The sequence below is a fragment of the Gadus morhua genome, chromosome 7 (genome assembly GCF_902167405.1).
Source record: "Gadus morhua chromosome 7, gadMor3.0, whole genome shotgun sequence".
NCBI lineage: Eukaryota > Metazoa > Chordata > Actinopteri > Gadiformes > Gadidae > Gadus > Gadus morhua.
This window is the reverse complement of record NC_044054.1, coordinates 8,354,246-8,377,904: the sequence shown is the minus strand read 5'-3', so window position 1 is coordinate 8,377,904 and position 23,659 is coordinate 8,354,246. Positions and strand designations below refer to the sequence as shown.

At 43.6% G+C, this 23,659-nt stretch overlaps 1 protein-coding gene across 1 annotated transcript; it reads right to left on the bottom strand.

The window, feature by feature from the left end:
• Positions 1–149: 149 nt before the first annotated feature.
• Positions 150–22,324, bottom strand: LOC115546510 (basic leucine zipper and W2 domain-containing protein 1-A). The gene is made up of 12 exons (XM_030360025.1): positions 22,175–22,324; positions 20,759–20,832; positions 17,683–17,859; positions 15,869–15,963; positions 13,889–13,954; positions 13,150–13,285; positions 12,299–12,408; positions 9,969–10,139; positions 9,458–9,604; positions 3,123–3,261; positions 1,639–1,761; positions 150–647 (listed from the first exon to the last, which is right to left on the bottom strand). Exons 2-12 carry the CDS (start codon positions 20,820–20,822, stop codon positions 616–618), a joined length of 1,260 nt encoding a protein of 419 aa, XP_030215885.1. The 5' UTR covers positions 20,823–20,832; positions 22,175–22,324; the 3' UTR covers positions 150–615.
• Positions 22,325–23,659: the final 1,335 nt, after the last annotated feature.

Genomic DNA, 23,659 nt, shown 5'->3' with positions numbered 1-23,659 from the left:
GCGCATTGCATTGTGGTATACGGAGTAACATGTAGGGAACGTCGTATGTACACTCAAATTTCGAACACAGCTATAGATCCAAGGTTACAGCTCAGTGAAGAAAAAAACCCGGCTTCAACAGCACGACACGATTAAAGAGTCTGGGTGAAATAATTTCAATAATATTTTATTCCATATAAAAGTCAATTGGAAGTACGAAACCAAGATAAGAGTTGGCTGCGAGGAACTTTTGGGGGGGGGGTGTTGAGTAAGATAGTTTCAAGGTGGCGACAACTCGTACAAATATGAAATCCCCGCACGGAGATGAACACTAAAGTTTTAGACGCGGCGAGCCCTTACAGAGCAGCCATGACGTTTACATTTGGCAATTATTTTTCAAATTTCAAAGTTTGAAAAAATGACAACTTGGAATTTTTGTGGGCCGTCGGCGGTGGCTCGGGTTGTCAATTCTACATGGAATGTTTCCCTGGGGGGCAGGGCTAATCAGCGACAAAGAACCATTCAGAGGGGGTTAGCCTGATTCTGCGCGAGGGAAGGAGGGGGGGATGTAAGGAGGAAGAGGAAGGGGGGGGGGGGGCACAGCTCCTGGGACTGGAAGAAAGTCATCTCAGGGTCTCAGTCGGCCTCGTCTTCCTCAGATTCTGATTCTGGAACAGCGAAAGAACAGAAACACAAGTCGGCGTTAGTTATGCGCGTACGATAAGGGATCGATGATGGGTTTGATTATAAACTGTCGATGGCACTACATCAGAAACAGTCTCTCTCTCATGTGTTTCCAGAGAGATTCCCACTGTGTGTCATCACTTGTAGCCATTTGCCATTATTTTGAGCAGCGATTTGCCTCACATAAAACAAAGCATCAATATGTTAGAATGCCGAGAGTTTATTAAAAAATTACTGTTTTCCAAGTCTGTGCCCTACTGGTAGATCCATGTTTCCAGGAAGTCCACACTTCCTGGAAACGAGGCGATTACCGGCTACCGTAAATAATATAATAGAGGCGGCAGAAAAAATATGTCAAGAGGGGAGTTAAGTTAAATTTGTGGGCGCCTCTATTATTTTATTTACAATAGCTAGTACTCGACTTGTGTGAACTTCCTGGAAACATTAACCTACCTAACATTAAAGGCACAGACTTGGAAAAAAGTATTTTTCAAACTTTTTTCCAATAAACTCCCGGTAGACCAAGTTGTTGATGCTTTCTTTTATGTGTAGAGATCCTAGTCATGCAACTGTAGAGGTGTGGTGCTATTTCGACCAATATTAGTGATTAAAAAAATATAGATTTGGAAGCGTTCACACTACCCCTAGCCAATAACATGGAAGCCATTTGGGCTGTAACATTTCTCAGTGCATTCGCGGGCAAGCTCTATATACTCCATGATTAATGAAAAGTGTCTGGAGGACTTATTTTATGGGTCTTCATGCCAATAAAGACACTGGGTTCAATTTCCGCCGGAATAACACTTGAAATATATATGCATTTTAAAATCAGTTAAGTAGCCTTATTGTGTACAGAAGGGTTAAGCAAGGTATTTCCATGGAATTATGACGAGGCATAATTCCACGGAACACCAACCAGGGTTTCAGTTTTCGCTCGTGCAAAACCCAAACGCTCGTCAGCCAGGTTCCGCTCACCTTCCTCTGCGTTCTTCAGCCACTCGACGAACTTCTTCATCTGCTCCAGGAACATGCCCTTTCCCTTGTTCTGTTGGCCTTCGCTGTACCACTTGAGGATGGCCTCCTCGCTCAACACGTCAGCTGAGAGCGACAAGACGGTAAAGAGTGTGAATAAGGCCAGTCAGATGGTGGGAGTCAAGTTTCGTAGCCTTAAGGGCTGATTATTGTCCCACGTTCACGCAACGCAAGGGGGTTACGGACCACTTACGTCCTTGCGGACCCTCCTTGCGTCGACCGCAAGGGCCTGAGGTGCGCCTCCCAAAAATTGTAACCTTCCGTCGGCTGCGATTGGTCCGCTTACCAAAACCTGACGAAGAACCATAAAAGGTTCACGACTGTGTCGAAGCATCTGCGTGCTCATTGGGTTGCGTGAAAGTGGGACCATAATCAGCCCTTTACTGAGTATTTTAAAGACAGTGCAGATTGTGAATGTGGCCAGTCAGATGTGGCAGTGAAGTTTGGTAGCCTTAGATTATTTTAACAAGCAGTTGTTCAAAGGGCTCATGTCATGCCAGGCGTGACATGATTGATTGTTGTGGAAGGAATGATTTAAAGCGACATGATGGGTTTATTATAAACCGTCGATGGCACTACATCAGAAACAGTCTCTCTCTCATGTGTTTCCAGAGAGATTCCCACTGTGTGTCATCACTTGTAGCCATTTGCCATTATTTTGAGCAGCGATTTGCCTCACATAAAACAAAGCATCAACATGTTTCCAAGTCTGTGCCCTACTGGTAGATCCATGTTTCCAGGTAGTCCACACTTCCTGGAAACGAGGTGATTACCGGCTACCGTAAATAATATGATAGAAGCGCCAAAAAAATATGTCAAGAGGGGAGTCAAGTTAAATTTGTTGGCGCCTCTATTATATTATTTACAATAGCTAGTAATCGACTTGTGTGAACTTCATGGAAACATGAACCTACCGGTAAGGCACGGACATGGAAACAGTATTTTTCAATAAACTCCCGGTACTCCAAGTTGTTGATGCTTTCTTTTATGTGGCCGTGTCCACCTAGATGTACGCCCGATAGATCAGTCCACCCGTCTAGCCAGTGGACTGTAGCAAACGTTGCTCATCCATCCTTCATATAGGACACGCCCACTTTTGATGTCGCTCAATCATTCCTTCCCTGTGCCAAACGGCTTGTACCAGCTAATCACACCCACACCTAATGTTACCCAAAGGTAACATATTACACCAACAGGTGTGAGTGTGATTGGCCGTTACAAGCCGTTTTGAAAACCTGCCTCTAGTGACATCACAAGTGGGCGTGTCCCCCTAGATCTATGACAGATAGATGAGCAACGTTTGCTACGGTCTACTGGGTAGGCAGTAGACTGATCTATCCAGCACACATGTGTCAACTTTAAGGATCAGCTCCCCCGAAAAAGGGTGTGAGGGTGGGTGAGTGAGTGTGGGTGAGTGAGTGACGCACCTTTATAGAGGAGCACCACGATCTTCTGGAAGGCCTTCATGAAGTGTATGTTGTCGTAGCAGTACTCCTGGACCTTGACCAGCAGACTGATCTCCGACTGGCCCTGGGAGGTGAAGGCTTTCAGAAGGGGGCTGTATTGCTGAGGGAGAAGGGGAGAGAAAAATACATGAAAATCATAATCATTTTTGTTAATGTTGAAATCAGGATTACTTTAACTGATGTTTGAGTTTGAAAACATTATGCATTTATTTCAGTTACACTTTGTAACTGAGAACTCTGAAATTTCCCATTAAAAATACTAAATGTTCTGATAGAAAATAATGTAAATATATTTATCCATAATAAAAGATTTAACACCAAGAAAAAATTGCTTCAATTACAGGGTTTATCCAGAAATTCTTAAGTTGAATTTACTACCTTTTAATACCATTTTTAATACCTACCTTCACCATATTTTTTAATACCAGCACGACTTCAAGAGAGAGACCATAGGAGTTGGATTAGTCAAGATGTCCCAACGGGACTTGGTCCCTAGTTTTTAATCAATATGTCACATAGTAGACATAGACAGAGAGTGTCAGAGAGGGAGAGTTTTTGTGTCCAGTGTTGAAGTTAAGTTATAAATACCTCGTTAATATTGTTATTACAGTGTTAAGGTTTTGCATGAAATAGTACCGCGTATTAGCTACTGTGGTACACACAACACTAGCCGCGTTAACATGGACACTTCTGATCCGATTTGTAATCGGAATAGATCTATTCCTATCATGCAATCCGAATGTACTGTATATAGGCCTATGGCATTTACAAAAGTGGTAAGCTTACGTTCGTATATCTCTCGCACACAACCGTTGTGTTGGTCTGGACTTATATGATTTATGTAAGGGATAATGTTATAGTACAGAACGCCGGTCATTATCTGGTAAATAAGCCCAGACAGGGCGAACCGGACCGCGATGCGAAGCGGAGGTGTCTTGCTTCGCCCTGAAGGGTATTCTTTTCGATAATGAACGGCGACGTTCTATACATTATTACACGGCTCCTTGCCAAAACAGCAGAGAAATAGTCCACCTGAGACGTTGACTTCGCTTAGAAACCGGACACGCTGGGGTTGATAAATTACCAGACTCCACCATCCACTTTCCTTGACAGTGGTCAAGTTCGGTATGCATAAAAGTACCGACTGACCAATTGCGAAATACAGCAGCTGCTGATACCATCTCTCCAAGTTAAAAAGTAGCCGAACCCACCCCAAACCAATCGGAATATACATGTCGACTAGAGATGTCCGATATTATCGGCCCGATATTAGCATAAAAATGTAATATCTGTCAATATCGGTATCAGATTTTTTTTGCCTTAAAACCGATAAAATAATGCTTGCGTTACACCCAAATAGTTCTTATGCGCTCCTGAAGCGTTTACCGGCGCACAGATGATGACCTCATCAAGCTGCGTCTTGAACCTTACAAACAAACAAGCGTGGATGGCTACAAACTTGCTCGCTCTGTTTCAACACTATGTCTGCGGTTTGGAATTATTTTCAAGTTTCTCCTTCGGACGTTAAACTTGCGATTTGCAATGACTGCAAAGCATCAGTTATGCGAGGCGGAACCAAAACTTCTTCCTTCAACACTTCCAATTTAATCAACCACCTCAGGCTGAATCATTCAGAGAGTTACGCGGCATTTGTGCAGCAAAGCAATGAGAAGAAGCAAAAGGGACAGGCGGCGGCACCGAAAACAAGGACTCAGTTGACGCTCAAAGAGTCCACCGAGAAAAAACAGAAATACGCCAAGGACCACCCCAGGGCAAAAGCCATAAATCGGAAAATCATTGAGTCTATTGCACTGGATAACCAGCCCTTTTCAATCGTACAAGACGCCGGATTCACCAAACTTGTTGAGTTCCTCGAGCCACGCTTTGCCATGCCCAACCGCAGGTATTTAACAGATGTTTGCCTACCCGAGTTGTACAGTGCTGTTTACAGCCACGTCGAGAAGCTAATTGTTGATGATGTATCCATTAGCTTCACAACAGATATCTGGTCTTCAAGCGTTAGCCAGGTTAGCATGTTGAGCTTGACTGCTCAATGGCTAGATAAAGATTTTGTGCTGAAAAAGGCTGTGCTTCACTCCCAAGAGTGCCGCGGGTCTCATACGGCAGAAGCAATCGCATCTGCGTTTGAAGGGATGTTCGAGACGTGGAAAATCCCCAAGGAGAATGCGCACGTAGTGGTCAGAGACAACGCACGGAACATGGCTAAAGCTACGGCGGAGTTTGGTGTCCCAAGTTTGCCCTGCATGGCACATACCTTACAGCTCGCAGTGAATGGAGGTGCCCTGTCTCAGCGCAGTATTGCAGATGCCCTGGCTGTTGGGAGGCGAGTGGTAGGACACTTCAAGCAGTCACCACTTGCGTGCAGTCGTTTTGAAGACATACAAAAAGAACTCAATATGCTCGTGAAAAAGCTGCAACAAGACGTGTCCACCAGGTGGAATTCCACCTATTATATGATGCAGAGCCTGGTGGAACAAAAGAGGGCTTTGAGTGCATATGCTGCTGATTATGAACTCCCCACAACATTGACAGCAAGCCAGTGGGGGATTTTGGAGAAGATGATCACCCTCCTGGAACCCTTTGAGCAGCTAACCAGGGACATCAGCGCGGCAGAGGCCACTGCTGCAGATGTCATCCCTGGTGTGGTGTCCCTGACACGGCTGCTTGCCAAGACGGATGAATCAGACAAAGGTGTGCAAACAGCCAAACATGCTCTATTCGAAGCTGTCAGTAAACGCTTTGATGGTGTGCAAACTGAACCTCTTTATGCAATTGCAACCATGGTTGATGCTCGCTACAAAGACCGTTATTTCGACCCGGATAAGAAGGAGGAAGCACGGAATATGCTGCTGAAAGTTGTGGATGAAATGGCCAGTGTGGACAATGTTCAACGAGAACACGCTGCTGGTGCCAGTGCAGATGATCCAGGCCAGGAGGACCAGGACCCCCCACCTAAGAGGGCCCGAACTGGGAGCCTGCAGGACATGTACCAAAAAATCCTCACAGAGAATGATGTCGCCAAACAAGCAACTACAGGCGAAACAGCTACACAGGTGAGTAAATAATAAACTCAGCAAATCAGCAGATTTGTTGAGTGCTTCACATGAAAATGTTCATAAAGTGAATCAAATTAACATATGCCTGTCCGTGCTTTGAAGAAAAGTAAGTAGACTTTTCTGTTTTGTTTTTACTTCTTATTTAGGTTCATGCATACCTGGGAGAAGCCACCATCCTCAAGACAGCTTGCCCTTTCAAGTACTGGAGCTCCACCCAGATTCGCTTCCCTGCACTTGCCCGAGTTGCACGCAAGTACCTCACTGCGCCCTGTACCAGCGTAGACAGCGAGCGGCTATTCAGCGCCGTCTCCCATGTCATAGACGAAAAGAGAAATCGCATACACCACAACAATGCTGAGATGCTTATTTTCATTCAGAAAAATCTACCTCTCACATATATGGACATGGGAAAAAATTAGACCAGTCATATAGGCGAGTCAGCATCAGTCTTTTAGCCTCATTTGTTGCACTTTAAAGGAGAGTTACGTTTACTAGGCTGGACTGAAGCTCTTTTTATTTCTATTATTTATTATTTTATTTTATTTTTAGTGCCTTTCTTGTTTTTATTTGCACATGTTGTTGTTACTCATTGAAAGAGCAGGGTGGATTGAGCCCAGTGTATATTTTAATGATTGTGGGTATTGCCCGTTATGAAGGCCAGTCTTTTATTCCCGTTCATTGGACTGATACTAAAGGAGGACTTTGTTTGCTACTCTGGAAGGTCTGGACTGAAACTTTGTGCCTTCCTTGTTCTTATTGCACACTACCTTAATGTTGCATATCTTTGTTGTTGCTCATGTAGAGCAGTGCTGATTGAGCCCAGTTTATAATTCCAATGATTGCATTAGCCCAAGTAATGGGCTAGGGACATAGGCTGCTTAGATTTGTACACCTTAAAATGTTTAATTTTTTGTATTTCACCTCAAGCCTGAAGTATTTTTTGTAGCTCAAATAAATGTTTTCAAAATTGTGCAGTACAGTGCACATTGTAATTGACTGATATTTGGGCATTTATTCAATGCCCAAATATGGGCATTGAATAAATTGAGTTAAACTCAATAACCTTAATTGAATAACTGCACAAATATGCCACTGTAAAACTCAATGAGTTTTAGTTAAAGAAACATACTGCTATGTTGCACATAGTTGTTCAGGTACAATGTTTTATCATTTGTGAAGTCACGTTTGCCCTATTTGTTGTGGGCATTGTCAAGATTATCTCAGGGAGAGTGTAATCCAAACTGTTGTCTGAGACCATTAAAAAAAATAAAATAAACAATGCACTTTTCCCTTAAATTAAGTTGAAGTATTTTTCTTATTTTGCACAGACAATGTTAACATTTGGAAAGCCTTGTTGCATTCAAGAATGCATCAAGTGGGGCATCACAATAACATTAAGCATGTTGTGTTAATTCCACAACAGGAGATATGTAATGTTACCTAAATTAGGTTTGAGGAAAAATAACACAAATATCGACATCGGTATCGACTGATATCGGAATCAAAAATTTAGAGTTGGGCAATATCGCATATCGGATATCGGCAAAAAAGCCAATATCGGACATCCCTAATGTCGACTATAGCGGACTACACCACTTCTTCTATTCCGCATGGAATTCTATTCCGATCAGAGAATTGTATTCCGATTGAGCCGTATATATAATATTTTTTTATTCCGATTGGGCTGTTCTTCCGCTTCTAATCGGATCAGAAGTGTCCATGTAAACGCGGCTGTCTACCAGTCACACCGGTCTCACGGTAACTACAAAATCCATACCGTAGCGCAAATTCACACCAGTGTACTTTCTATAGAGGGATTATCAGTCTACGTCGCTCCCCGCTCTACAAGCATATGCAGAAAGAGACGAGCGACAAGAGCCGCAATCATGTCTTGTTGTGCGGTTGGTTGCACAAACCGTTTTAATAAGACTGATTATCCCATTTATTCCACTTCTTGCTTGCCAACATAATAAAACAATTCAAATACTTCACTGATCATGCGTTTTCTTAATCGTATTGCATGCTTATTAAATGTATACTCTGTTTGAGTTAATCTCCCTCAAAAAGTAGTCCCCTTTAATTACAATCGATCAAACTGGTTTTTGACACCTCGAAGGGCATTATCCCGCTTATACCGGTCACTTGCCAAAGAAAAGGAATTAAGATCATTCATTTATATTTTCATGCGTTTTAAAATCCAAATATAAAGTTTTTTCAACCGGTCAAACAAATGTTATTTTTGCGATCATTCTTTAAAGATCAATTCTTCAAGCCAGAGGTCCGAAAATTTGCATTTCCCCATTCTTTCAAATGACTTTGAACTAATAGAAGCGAACTCGCGAAGTGGGTACAAACCACCTGACGTCCCCCCGCCCGTTGCAGCAGTGTGAACTGCCCAGTTTTAGAACGTCGCAGCCCGTCTCGTCGCAAGGAGTCGCAAGGAGTTGAGAGGCGAATCTTTGGTCTGAACTGGGCCTCGCCAGCCGGGTCTATCCAGTTTGTTTTAGCGCACGCACGTGACATCATTGATATCTCTCAGGTCCTACTCGCAACATAAAAATAAATCCACGCAAGTTTTAGAAATTGCATGGATTTGTACTGCACGTAAATAACACCAATTGAAAAACTCATAGGCCTTGTTGGAAATGTAATACCTCGTCAGATGACGTTTATTACTTTATAATACTTTTTAATGGCCTTAATTCGGGCTAATTTCATTTACTACCTTTTAATACCTTTAACAACCCCGCGGAAACCCTGAATTAGAATTCTTTGACTGAGCAGTGGAGTCTAGCCAACAGCGCAGAGACGTCAGTCACGGCCCGGCCTGCTCTGCCTCTCATGGGCTAGTACACGGGGATTAGGACGAGACGTAGAGCTTTAGAACCTTACAGGTGTGCCACAGCCAGGTGCCTTAACACGACACATGGGCCCCAGCCAGGTCCCTTAACACGGGGGCCCCAGCCAGGCCCCTTAACACGAGGGCCCCAGCCAGGCCCCTTAACACAGGGGCCCCAGCCAGGCCCCTTAACACGAGGGCCCCAGCCAGGCCCCTTAACACGGGGGCCCCAGCCAGGCCCCTTAACACAGGGGCCCCAGCCAGGCCCCTTAACACGAGGGCCCCAGCCAAGCCCCTTAACACGGGGGGCCCCAGTCACCAGAACCACAACCAGGGCCACGGACCTGGTCCTGATGGACACCTCAAAGCGCGGCAGCTACCTTCAAGTGTTTGATGGCTTGTTCTGTGACCAGCTCCTCCTTCTTGTTCCACTCCACACAGCTCATCACGCTGCTCCAGATGATGCTGATCATGGCCTGCTCCGAGAGGCCCGCCTTCTTCATCTCCTCCCGGGTGTAGGCGATGATCTACGGGGGGGGGGGGGAGATAAATATGCTAATTAACTCAACAAAATACCGCCATCCGATGACATTTTCATTCGTTAAAACATGGTCATCGCTTATTTTCCGGTACTTCGGGCTCAGTGACGGCAAGTCTAACTGGCAACCAAAAAAAATGTAGTTTTCCAGTGGTTTCACTGGAAACGCAACCCGACGAAGAGATCGGAATCCGGCTCAAATCTGCCACGATTTCAAAAAGATCAGAAAGGGCCAGACGCATTCCTAGTACGGGCGCCTCAGCCACACACCAGGACGATTGGATTCGTCCTGGTGTGCACTGATTTATAAAAAAAAACAAAATGGGCACTGGCCCGTTCTCCTTGGGCCGCACCTCTCTCTGGGGGTCCCCGCGGGCCATCTGCTCATGGAGCTCCTTCTGCAGCTCCTTGCGGGCGCCGATCGACAGCTGGTTGCGGGCAAAGTCGGCCAGCTCCTTGAGGCCGGCGTCGGTGAAGTACTTGGAGAAGTGCTCCGCGCTGCGCTTGTTGGCCGGGAATAGTTCCTGGGGTTAAAAAAATTAATAAAAGTTAAGTGCTTTACGAATTGACGCCATAAATTGTATTCATAAATCCCCTCTAAACAAGCTACACAAAAGGTGCTCCAACTAGGGCTGTGAAATTTATAACATTTTCATCGCGATTTTTGAGTATCGGGTCGAACAATCTCCAAACAAGTAATCGAGTAGAAACTATAATTATAATTTTTTTTATCATTTCATATTATTTTGAAGATTTATGAGAACAGCTGGATACATATTTGTACATTATTTTCAGGGTGCGCGCTCCGTGCGCAGATTTGATATTACTATTTCTACCGTTCGGAATTGAATACAGTTTGATGGTTGAATAAACCGTGGACTAGACACTGCCTCCGCCTCTTATTTGGGAACATTATAATATATAACATCACGGCCAAAAACTTTGTGCGCCTCCGAAATATTATGAACCGTAACGACTGCGTGGGGGGGGGGCGGACACGACATGCTATTTTATGTATTCTTTAATATAGGTATTAGTGGGGAACTAACACAGTATTCAAAGACGTTCCCGAAATTCTGCCGTGCAGCCACGGTACCATGCGCTGTTTACAGTGGATGTATCGCAATGGCGAGGCGCACATAGCCTTTAGCCGTGTTCTGTAAATATTCTAGAACACACGGGAGGCATGTCGCAGTTCATGTACTTCAGCGAGTCAAAGCCAAAGTTCCTTTCCCCCCCAATTCCTTCTCAACCATGGCTCAGATAACCCCCAATACAGTCTCGTTGTGGAAATACAAGAGACGTCAAAGAACCGACAAGAAACACTTGCGGTACAGTGTGTGTGTTCACACACACAAACACACACACGTGGTGCTCGCACGGTCGTGTCTCATTGGCGGGCCAACGTCTCTGGGCGGGCCAGGCAGAGTAAGGGGAGGAGCTTAGATGCTTTGTGACAGACCAAAGACATTCCAAATCAGCGCGCTTGAGCCTCCGTTTTTTCCAAAGGCGAGCAGAACAGCTAGTGCTCGTTTTACACCAAACGCAAGTTTTAGCCACTGGGGGACCATAGGCAGGCTAGGGGAACTCATTTATGTTAGAAAACCTCATAAAGTGAGATTTTCATGTCATGGGACCTTTAATGTTTTATGTTTGGGTCTCGCGGAGTGAGAAACCTTGAAGTTACTGTGGAGTTACCGTTATTACTATACCTACCTACCGTTTCGATTTACAATTACTATTCCTACCGTTCAGAATTGAATACAGTTTGATGGTTGAATAAACCGTGGACTAGACACTGCCTCCGCCTCGTATTTGAGAACATTATAATATATAATATCACGGCCAAAAGCTGTGTGCACCTCCGGAATATTATGGACAGAATTGCAACCCTTTGGTTGCGACATTTTTTAAGCACTCTCCACAAATTACGTGATTTTGTAATTCGTCAGACAACTTTTCCAAACTATGGAGCCGTTGGTCTTTCGCTTGCAAACAAGCTCCTCGGAGCTGCATGCGCAGGCGGACTCCATAGCTGTGTTCGAAATCGTTCCCTATCACGGATATAGTGCACTATATAGGGTGCTCGCCATTTTGTAGTGGTGTTCGAATTCTCAGTGGTTAATTTCATGCACAATATAGTGCACTTTAAATACCCAATGAATAGTGAACGATTTCGAACACGGCTCATGTTTCAAAAAGTGACGTGAGTCAGTGGAGGGGGGGGCAGGCAGAGACTGTGTGTGTGAGCCGGAGGCAGAGCGGGAGAGACATAAGCAGAGTTACGAAATAGCAGGCGGCAGGCGCGGTTCAAAACTGGTGTTATTTGGAACAAATGTGCTGTAATTTCAACGCAAATTAAATTATATTGACGATATGGTCTCGTTTCATATCGCGTTTGAAAAAAATATCGATATATTTTAATAATCGATAAAACACACACACACACACACACACACACACACACACACACACACACACACACACACACACACACACACACACACACACACACACACACACACACACACACACACACACACACACACACACTATCTTGTGGTCGTGTCGTCTTGTGCCAAGTGGCGGCAATCGCACGCTTTAAAGACGCGATAGTCAATCACTTTAGACACAACTCGACACCGGCCAATCAAAAGGCTCGGACATCGGCGGCACATCCTACCATGAGGCGGTTGTCCATGCCCACTTTGCGGAGAGAGCAGGCCACACAGTTGATATCCTTCTCGTAGATCCAGGACTTGAACAGCTTGACAGCGAAGGCAGCGGACACTCCTGGAGACCCACAACATCCACACACAAAAGACAGTCATTCTCGAGCAAAAACCTAACCCCTACGCATCGGGGTCGACCTTGTGTACAAAAAACTCTTTTTTGCAGAATGGGGATTGGGGATTGCAGAATGTGCAAACGTAGCAGGCGGATATGGATGTCCTTGTCCTACAGGCTGCAGCCAGACATTATTGCTTAAAGATCGCATATCAGGCTTTGTTTGCATTTGGTGGAATTACTAGAATAGGGTTAGATGCCAGTTTTGTTAAAAAATACCCCTTATTATTCACACTGTTCACTTCTGCAAAGAAACAATTTCAGCGTCTTTCAAAAACAGTCTGATTTGCATCAGGTGGCTTCAGGCCTCCTCCCGGGTAGCCCAGTGTTTAAAGGGATCATGTCCCGCCACCAGGTATGGGTGGGCTTAGCTGGTACAAGCCGTATGAAAACCAATCATTCCTTCTCTGTGCCATAGTGACATCACAAGTGGGCGTGTCCACCTAGATGCATGACGGATAGATGAGCAATGTTTGCTCTGGTCCACTGGGCTGGCTGGTCGCCTGATCTATCCAGCACACATCTAGGAGGACACGCCCACTTGTGATGTCACAGGGATGGAATGATTTTTTTTGTACCAGCTAATCACACCCACACCTGGAGGCATGACATGAGCCCTTTAAATAAATCTTTGAGTGGAGAACCACATCTTTGGAAATGAGAAAGGTTTGGGGCTCCGGCACTCACCTTCTTTGACGAGGTTCTCGTTGTAAAGGCTGTTGAGGATGGAGGCAGATATGTTGCCGTTGGCCAGCAGGATTCCCGCTAGCATGGCGAGCTTGTTGCGCTCAGACTCGTCGAAGCCCTTGAGAAACAGCAGCAACTGTTGCGAACACACACACACGCGTGTTAAAACAGAGTATTGCAGAATGTGCAAAATTTCCATAATTTGGCTGCAATAGATAAAGCAATATCAAAAGGTGACAGTTATTCAAAACTGAGCATTGAGGAATCGTCCATAATTTGGCTGAAATAATATAAAAATTTGGCACACTTTATCGTCGCTCCTTGCGACTCAACAGAGCAGCTGAACGATGCGACTGCATTGCAGGCGTTAGCAATGTACAAACTAAACAAGGGGGTTCCAACTACAGCGCTGCAAGAGAGTTTATTAGCAGACTGAGACACATGGACTAAGTCTGTGCAATTAATCAGAAATAATAGCAGAAGTTGGCGTGATTATTGTATTAACCTAAATTATTAAATAATTGTAAAATTACAGAGGAGTAGGCATAAATACGTACACAAGTCAGTTTTCAACCAAAAAATGTAACCCTAACTAAACTCGCTCAGGGACACCTCAACACTCGCTGGGAGGAGCCGGGGATCGAACTAGCAACCTTGCGGTTACCAGCCAACCTGCTCTACCTCCTGAGCGACTGCCTCTTGGGTTCTTACATGCTCCGCGCAGAACCCGGCCCCTCACCTTTTTGATCTCCTCCTCAAACCCCTTTTCCAGGTATTTGTATCGCCGGATCAGCTTGTTAAAAACCTGTCGGGGTGGAGGGGGGAGAAGAAAGTAAGTAAACATGAATATTTACGGCACTTTAAAATACAGTATTCACTGGCCAAAGTGCCGTACATGGTGCAGAAAAGGCATAACGCAACTTTATATACCTACAGTATATACACACACATTGAAGTTGATTTAAAAAGGTCGGTACATGAAAAGATAACATGTCATAAAGGGGGAGGAAAGGCCAGGCGGTAGAGTGCGTTTTGAACCTATATTTAAAACTGGTGAGGCGTACACGTTTTATCTGATGAAGGCGGCGGTTCGTTCTAAGCGAGCAGTTTTGATAGCGATACTCAAGTGTCTGTACTGCCGCCCGATGTCAGCACCGTACCCAAAAAAGATCCATCTCCTGGGTCCATCTGAACATCGGCCAGTCCCAACCACCCATGCATTGTTCCCCGTTCCGACTTTTAAATCCCGCCAGCCAACGAGTTAGGGCTGAACGATTAATCGAAACCTCGATGCAATAGAATGCGATTCACAAATCGCATCTGCTTTTTGTGATTTGTTACCGTTTCTGAATGGAGATCGGTTAGATTCACATTTCTTTTACAGCAAAACTAAAGATGTAATAATATCTATTCATTCACCAAGTCTTCTCAACACATAGGCCTGGCCTAAAGGAAAGATCAGGTTATATTTTGACTGCTTCCAATGTTGCGTGGATGAATAAACGTCCTATGTATTATTATTTTTGAATTACAATTACCGCTTTTATCCAAAGCAACTCACGGTTAATACACACTAGGGATGGGCAAAATGATTATTTTCCGGGAACTAGTTCTTTCAGTTCACTATAACGATTCGTTTATTTGATTCGTTCTTTTTGATTCGTTCGTTACGTCATTTGGTGTCTGCCCCGCCCCACCCCCCCGCGAGACGGCCGTGAGCATAATTTAAACCACTTCTAGGCTCTAACCCCCGTGAAAATCGAGAAGATATACTATATAGTATAACCAAACGCCCCACCAATATTTATACCACTTGCTTACTCTCTATTTCATTCATGGTTTTACATTTATAATTTTATTTTACTTTACATTTAATTGTAACATTTAATTCTTCATTGTTCAGGCATTACAGAACTTTCATGGTCATAAATAAAAGATACAAACTACAGTTTAATTTCTTTGTTTGTTCTTAAATTGACTTAGAATGGAGCAAAGACTCCTGGGATTGGGAAATGCGTTTATCCAATAAACAGATGGATGTCAAGTCTATTTTCGAAAAAATTTAGGGGGATATACGAGTGGCCCCACGTCGAATGGTATGACCCAAGATACGTCAGACAGAGAAAGCGCGCATATTCGACGGTACCGCCTTGTCATTTGTTTACCCAGGTGCCATTGCAACACCATTGCTACCTCTCATTGGCTGAATCTTTGAGAACGTTGTAGACTCAATCAATATAAGTGGCGGGGAGACAAAGCTCTGTTCGTTTGTATATTTTATTTATGTGACCATACTTTTGGTTTATGTTAAAAAAAAAGAATAAAAGAACCAGTTCTTGTCGTTCACGTTCGGGATTCGTTCGTTGTAACGAATCGGTCGCGACCGACTCATCCCTAATACACACCCTTGATTTATAGGTCACCATAAGGTTTACCTTTTTAAGTTATAGTGTACCTGTTAAAGTTATTTTCTGTCACCTGCCTAGAGACAGCAGATAAATAGTATTTTTTTATACTAATTCTGGCATATTTACATGGTGTTTTACAAACAATGTTCAGAAATATGCATGGGCCCTATCAAATAAGCCAATAAAAATAATAATCACAATTAGATTATTCCCCCAAATCGATACAGATATCTACCCGTCCATCTAGTTGGATCCTTTACAGGGAATGACAGACAAAAAATAACTAGGTCCTGAAACGTGGCAGTGCCTACCTGAGCGTAGGCCTGCATGGTCTCCAGGTCCTCGTTGGCCGTGAAGAGGCAGAACTCTGTGCGGGTCATGTCGTCGGACAGAGTCCCGCCCGGGGCTGTGGTAGGAGGAGGCGGATTCAAGAGTCAAGTACTACATTATTGCCATACAACCAGGGCTGAAGGATTAAATCGAATTCAAATCGAAACCGCGATGCAATAGTGTGATATGCAAATTGCGAAGGCTTCGATTGATGGGTGTTTCTTCACCGTTACTGACCGGAGATCAGTAACGGTCCACCTAGATTTGTGCTGGATAGATCAGTCTACCAGGCTACCCAATGGACCGTAGCAAACGTTGCCCATCTATCCATCTAGGTGGACACTCACTCGTGATGTCAGAAGAGGCAGATTTGCAAAACGAGGTGTCACAGCTAAATCACACTCACACCTGGTGGTATAATATGTCAACTTTAAATAAAGATGTTATGATATAAATTCATCAACAAATCGGGTTTTAGGGGTAGTCAAAGAGGTGAGGCCTGTTTTGAGGTGCAGTATCAGAGAGGGGGCCGAACGGATGTCAAGTGGTAGGTTATTCCATAGGGTAGGGGCCGTTGCACAGAAGGCCCCGTATCACCATAAGATCTTAGTCTGGTTGGGGGAATGGAGAGCACTGTGAGCACGGAGCGCAGGGTGACTGGGAGTAGGGGTGGAGGAGATCGCTGATGTACATGGGGGGCCAGTGATTTGTAGGTAACGAGGATCTTGTGTGTGATGCGTTGTTTGACAGGGAGCCAGTGGAGAACCATCCAGTATCCTACCAGGGCTCCCACTTGACACAACAGATACAGCAGATGAAAGGGAAATGCCTACATACAAAACATAGCCTATTTGAACGTAGTTGTCGGAGCAGGTTAAATGCAAGAGGTCTGGTTAAAGGGACCGGCGCTTATGGGTGCAAGTGTTGTGCAAATTGGCATAGGGTCCAATAAATAAATGCATAGTAAAGATACACAGTAGCCTTGTGAAAAGAACAGGCGGACAGGGGAAAGCTCTTGTCAGGCCTCCGGATTCAGCACAGCCACCTTCGCCGTTGTCGTCTATGCTACGTTTGATACGGATTACTGGTGACCATCAAGTTGGGGAGCGCTGTAATGGCTCAGAGCGGGGGAAATACCCATAATGCACTCTTATCCAACTGGGACCCCATAAAAGGCACCCGGTGGTCCTAACTGGGGCCCCGGTAAGAGACCTGTTGGTTCTAACTGGGGCCACGGTAAGAGACCTGTTGGTTCTAACTGGGGCCCCCCATAGAGGGACCTGGCTGTTCTACTTGGAGCCCCGTCTCAGGAGCCCTGGTGGTCCTAGCTTGGGCCCCGTCTCAAGAAACCTGGTGGTCCTAACTGGGGCCCCTGGCAGTTCTACTTGGGGGACCCGTCTTAAGAGAGTTGGTGGTTCTAACTGGGGCCCCCGTAAAAGGGTCCTGGCTGTTCTAAATGGGGCCCCTATGGAAAATAATGTACAAAAATAATGTACAAATATTCATCCAGCTGTTCGCAGAACAGCTGGATGAATATTTGTACATTATATTTGTACATTATATTATATACCCCTTAAATAATACATTATATTATTTAAGGGGGAAATTTCAAAGTTCTAATGCAGTCAAAGAGATTTTTTTGTGGAGATAAAATGCATCACGTTTTCTAACTTCGAAAAATAAGTCATTTAAACAATCGGGATTTCAACATTGCCCAAAATAATCGTGACGATGAAGATTTTCTTCCCATAAATCAAGCAGTGTCTATGTGAACCATGCCTCCAGCTCCACTCACCCAACATGCCGCCAGCCACCAGGATGTCAAACAGGGTCTCGGCATAGCGTCGGTAGTCGAGTTTGGCCCCAGAGGCGTCCAGGAACTTGGCGACCGCTTCCAAATCTGAGCCAGTTTGGTTCAAGCCTTGTACGATACTTTCTTGGAATTGAGTAGGGTCAAATCTCTCCTTTTCATCTGGAGGAGGACAAGATGATAAGATTAGTCAAATTCAAACCGACACCGTGATGTAATGGACCGCGAATTGCAAAGTGCAGGGGCTGCGATTAAAAAAATAATAAAAATAGGGATTTAGTTACTGACTGGAGATCAGTAAGATTCACATTTCTTTTTCTTTTGCAATTACAGTTAAATAACGATGACAAGAGAGCATGAATAGTCGAATTTCAAAACGACAACATGTAATGGACCACGATTTGCAAATCACAAGGGCTGTGATTAAAAATATATGAAAAAATTATATTGTGTGATTTGTTATTGACAGGAAATCAGTAAGACTTGTAGACTTTCCTTTTACAATTCAATAGTTGAATAATGATGATGACAAGACGTATGATTAGTCGTATTCACGACTTTGAAATGTAATGGAACTTAATTTGCAAATGATAAAATTTGGCTGTGATAAAAAAAAGATTTGTATTTCTTTTACAATTCAATAGTTAAATAAAGATGTTCTAATATCAATCCATCAACACATAATAATAATAATACATTTAATTTAGAGGCGCCTTTCAAGGCACACAAGGTCACCTTACAGAGCATAAAGTCATCATAAATCTTTTGGAAAAAGACATTGTGGAAAAACATTAATAAATAAATAAATAAATAAAACAAAAACAAGACAAAAAAAACAATCAAGACAGTGATCAGTTAGACGTGTGCGAGTTTGAACAGGTGAGTTTTGAGTTGTGACTTGAAGGTTGAAATGGTGTCTGACTGTTTTATGTGTGGGGGGAGGGAGTTCCAGAGCCTGGGTGCTGAACAGCTGAATGACCGGGCACCCATTGTAATGAGTCATGATGTGGGGATACATAGTAGTCCAGCAGAGGTTGAGCGGGACTAATACATAGGCCTGGCCTAAAGGAAAACGCAGTTTATTCGTTGACTGCTTCCAATGTTGTGTTCTTCATACTACAGAATGATTGATGCTTGTTTAATGAATTATAAAGAACATAAAAGGAACTTTAAAAAAAAAAATAATAAGTTGAATACTACATCGAAATAAATCACAATACGATTATTTCCCCAAGTGGTTCAGCCCTACAAGACGCGGAGGCCGCGTCCAGACTAACCCGGGTAAATCTACAAACTAATAAATATTTATCCATTTAGACTTCCGTCCAGACTAAAGCGGCAAATTCCGACACTGAAAACGATGCTTTTCAAATACGATGGCTGAGATGAATAAATGTGAAAACGCTGGGTTCACGTAGTAGCATGGTCAGGTTAGGCGGAGGCTTTCTGGAACAATGACGTTTGGTTCCCATGACACTGCCATGACGCTGCCGCAAGCTTGCGCTCGAGACCGAGACGCTCACCAAAAAATGGCAGGGGAAATGGAAATTATGATTTCTCTGTACAATGTGCTTTTGTATCTCCAGTTACAAATTGACATATTGTCTCAAACATATTAGTTAGCCCAACGCCGAAAGCGAGCGCTGTATTTGCTGTGCTTAAGCGATGGGAGAAAAGACTCGGGTTCAAACCGTTCATGGAGCGCTGTTTCTTAAAAAAAAAAAATAATAAAAAAAATAAATAAAATAAAATCGCCTTTGTACTTTTGGTTTGAGTCATATTTTTGCTTGTGAGTGAAAATGATTTGCCAGCTGATCCACTGCAATTATCAGCTGATCAGCAGTTCAAACCTGCTCCAGTACGGTTTGAACTGGCGTCTTCACGTTTTTTCCCCATAGCTTAGGCGTAGCAAGTACAGCGCTCGCCTTCGGCGTTGGACTAACGAATATGTTTGAGACAATATGTTGAGTTCTAACTGGATACAAAAGTACTTTTTACAGAGAAATCATCATTTCCATTCCACCTGCTATTTTTTAATGAGCGTCTCGGTCTCGAGCGCAAGCTTGTGGCAGCGCATTGACATGGCAACCAAACGTCATCGTTTCTGAAAGCCTCCGTCTACCTTGACCACACTACAACTGGAACCCAGCGTTGTCACAATTATCCACATCAGTGATTGTTTTTGGAAAGCATCGATTTTAGTGTCGGAATTCACCGTTTTAAGCCCCGTTTAAACAAAGGGAAAACGCAGATATTTCCACGCGGTTTGGCCTCTCATTTATACGAAAACCCAGTTTTTAATCACAAAAAAAGATTTTTATAAACTCCGGCACAAATCTCCAAAGTGGAGATTTTCGATAATGCCAGTTATGTGTTGTGTCAACTGGGAGAAACTTGGTTTCGGTTCTCAAGCGTCACATTATGCGCCAGTAAATGCTTAACGTCATGTGAGCGCCCGCTGCCTGAACACGAATGAAGTTCGCGCCATATAGGCTGATTATTTGTTTATCAACACGGTGGATGCGCGTGCAGAATGATTGCAAAAAGAAAATTTGTTCGACCACTTGCCATGGTAAACTGTGTGGTTAATTTGCAGTTGCAGTGTTAATTAGCGATGTCGTCAGCTTACTGTTACATTAAATTGTAATCAGAAAACGCGGTTATATGCTTTAGACCCTATAGTATCTGTGGTATATAAAGGCTGGGACGAATTTCCAATTATAAGTATGCACACTTTATGTTGGAAGTATAGATGGTCGCGATTCCTATTGAAACGAATGCGGTGATTATTCTTCAAAACGAGAGCCGGTAAATTGTGCGGGTTGATGTAAATGACGATGTTCAAAACGATGTCGTGTGCACAATGTTATATTTGAAAACGGATGGGGGGGGGGGGATATTTGTTTCTCTAAACACCCTGCTACGTATAAACGTGGCCTCAGTGTGGACAGGGCTAAACGGATACATATTTATGCGTTTGTAGATTTATCCGGGTAAGAGTGGACAGGGCTTTAGAAAGTATTGTGCAAGACAAAAATAATAAATATAAAACACAACCAACCTCTTTTCCTAGTTTTGAAGCGCTGGCCGGTAAGCGTTGGCTTTTGCTGCTTTTGATTATTCATAAAAGACACCCTGAGAAAACACAACAAAACCAAGAATACACCGAAATTAGTCCAATACACACAAGCAGTTAGAAGTTAGTGAAAACATTAAGCATCAAGTCCACCATGGACGCGCATCGTCAATTTCCCTCCAATAAATGGTATATATATATAAAAAAAAAAAAAGACATGACATCATGCCTTTCTGATACATAGGTTGAGGTTCAACAAAGTCAGGAATATTACGAATACTGGCAAGGCAGGATCATCACATTCAGTATACAATGTCTGGAATATTACGAATACAGGCAGGGCAGTAGAATAATGAATCCCGTTTACAAAGTCAGGATTATATTACCAATATAATCCTGGTAAAGACCTTCATATATTCTGTATACAAAGTCAGGAATATTACCAATACATATCCTGTATACAAAGTCAGGACCACGAACTCAACACCCGGATGTACCTAGTTGCCACATCTACACAAGTTGTGTAGATGTGGCGACTAGATAACACAACGCAGTAACAACACAACTATAACGTCACGAGGGTGCTGTTCAAATAAACATCTTGCTCTCTTTTCTTTAGTGGCAACCGGCTCAATGAAAAGGAAAGGCTACTTCCAACAGCTAATGGCTAGGCTATAAGGCTACTGCTAACGGCTAGTCCACAGCACAGCCTTAATGGGGGGGGGGGGGGGGGGGGGTCATGCTAGGTGTGGAAATACGATTTGGTTGCATTTTCCAGGCAGATGCATGAACGCAAGGGTGGAATTCGTTTAATATATAAAAAGAAAGAGCCAGTGCACAAAGAGTAGACAACACATCGCCAACGGTGGTGCTCCGCCAGCAGCCCGGCCATGCGCCTTGTTAGCCGGGCCTGCTAACACAAGCTAGGGGCATCACACATACTGGCCGTTGTAGCGGGAGATGCTCATGAGTTGTAATGTTACTCCGGTCTACCGCGAAGCTACTTCCGCTCACTTGACTCATTCGAGCTGTGAAATACAGCTTAAATGTCCCAAGGAGTTAGTAAAAGCAACTGAAGGGACAATTTGGTACAACAACGCTAAGCAGGCTTATTGTTAATTGTTTTCGTGACACCAATTTTCCCTCAAATGAAATACAAACTGTCTGGACTCCCGCAGCTAAACCCTTGCAACTGAAAGTCCCGCCCTATCTCCGGTTAAACGCTCATTTGATGCAACCCGCTCCCGGCGTTCCCTCTCCGAGGAGAAAGGGGTTATCCAAGACCAAAGCTCAGGGGAAGTATGCCCACAACGGCGAACAACCCTTTATACCGAGAAAAAGGGAAAAACTGGGAGACTCATAGTCCACAAAACACCACAGATGTAAAATCCATAAACATACCGAAAATAATGCTGATAAAAAACGGTTGTGAAGTAGGGAATATGAAAAACACGGTCCGGGTGATGTGATCTGTCCAGGCCCTGAGAGAAAGACCTGCCGGATAGTAAGGCGATGACCCTTTTTGTAGTCCGTGTTGCCAGATTGGGCCAGATTTCCTGCCCAATCTGGCAACTCTGGCTGCAAAGAGTAATTTGGCCCAATCTGGCAACACTATTTATAGCGCTCTGGGAGCAAGTAAACGGAGGTGGTGTTCACTAGCGCCATATATTGGTCTGGAGTAATGAGACATACTCCTTTCAGATTGTTTCCGAATAATCTATTGGTATCATTCTTCGATCTATTTGTGTTAGATAAATTAATGGAACCAATAATTATCAAAACCATACTACAATGATGATATGCCTCGGACAGTATTGTTGTGAATAAAGCATGATATATTTCCCCCTGTAGTCACTGCAGCTGCGACCCACCGAAAAGTGTGACCCCAGGGGGCGCTGATGCACATTTTCTGCTACATGCACGTGTGCATTATAACAAAAATATAAATAAAACATATTAGTATGTGCTACACTTAAACCTCCTAAGATGGCTCAATTTGATTTGTTCGCTTTCTCGGGATATTGGGCAATATTCAATGATCGAGATCTTAAACTTTTTATTGCGTGACGGTCGTCTCGTCACCCTAATAAAAACTAATAAACCACTAATAAAAACCAATAAATCCCGGCAAAAAGTGTTGTCTTGTTTATTTTTGGAGTGTTCACGTGTAGTATATACTAAAGCAATTATTCACCTCAAGCTCCGTGAAAAGTAGGGAACAGTATTATAATAGTACTATTCAATTGGCCTTTGGCGAATAATTGTTAAAGATTTCCCCCCACCGGTGGGTTTTTCTTGACACTAACGTACATTATTTTTTAACCCTTTTCGATGAGTTGCAGAATTCGGTGTTACTCCGGCCCCGACTGGGTCATCTCTCTATTATCAGGACACTTATTCCACTTATAAGTGCCAACACAGAGAGAGAGAGAGAGAGAGAGAGAGAGAGAGAGAGAGAGAGAGAGAGAGAGAGAGAGAGAGAGAGAGAGAGAGAGAGAGAGAGAGAGAGAGAGAGAGCGAGAGAGAGAGAGAGAGAGAGAGAGAGAGAGAGAGAGAGAGAGAGAGAGAGAGAGAGAGAGAGAGAGAGAGTCTCTCTCTAAATCCACTTTGAATCCCAACATTTAATCTCCTTTTCTTCTCTTTCATTTTTATTTGTATAACTTCATACTGTGGGGCAGAACACATTTCCATCAAAGAATAGATAGGTCTAGTTTATTGAAGTTTATATTATCTTTATTTATTGGTTTACTATGATGTAATATTGTGAAATGTGTCTGTGTCACTCTTCATCTTTTCTGAGCAGTGTGGTAAATCAAACTTTGAGTTCACAAGAGAGAGAGAGAGAGAGAGAGAGAGAGAGAGAGAGAGAGAGAGAGAGAGAGAGAG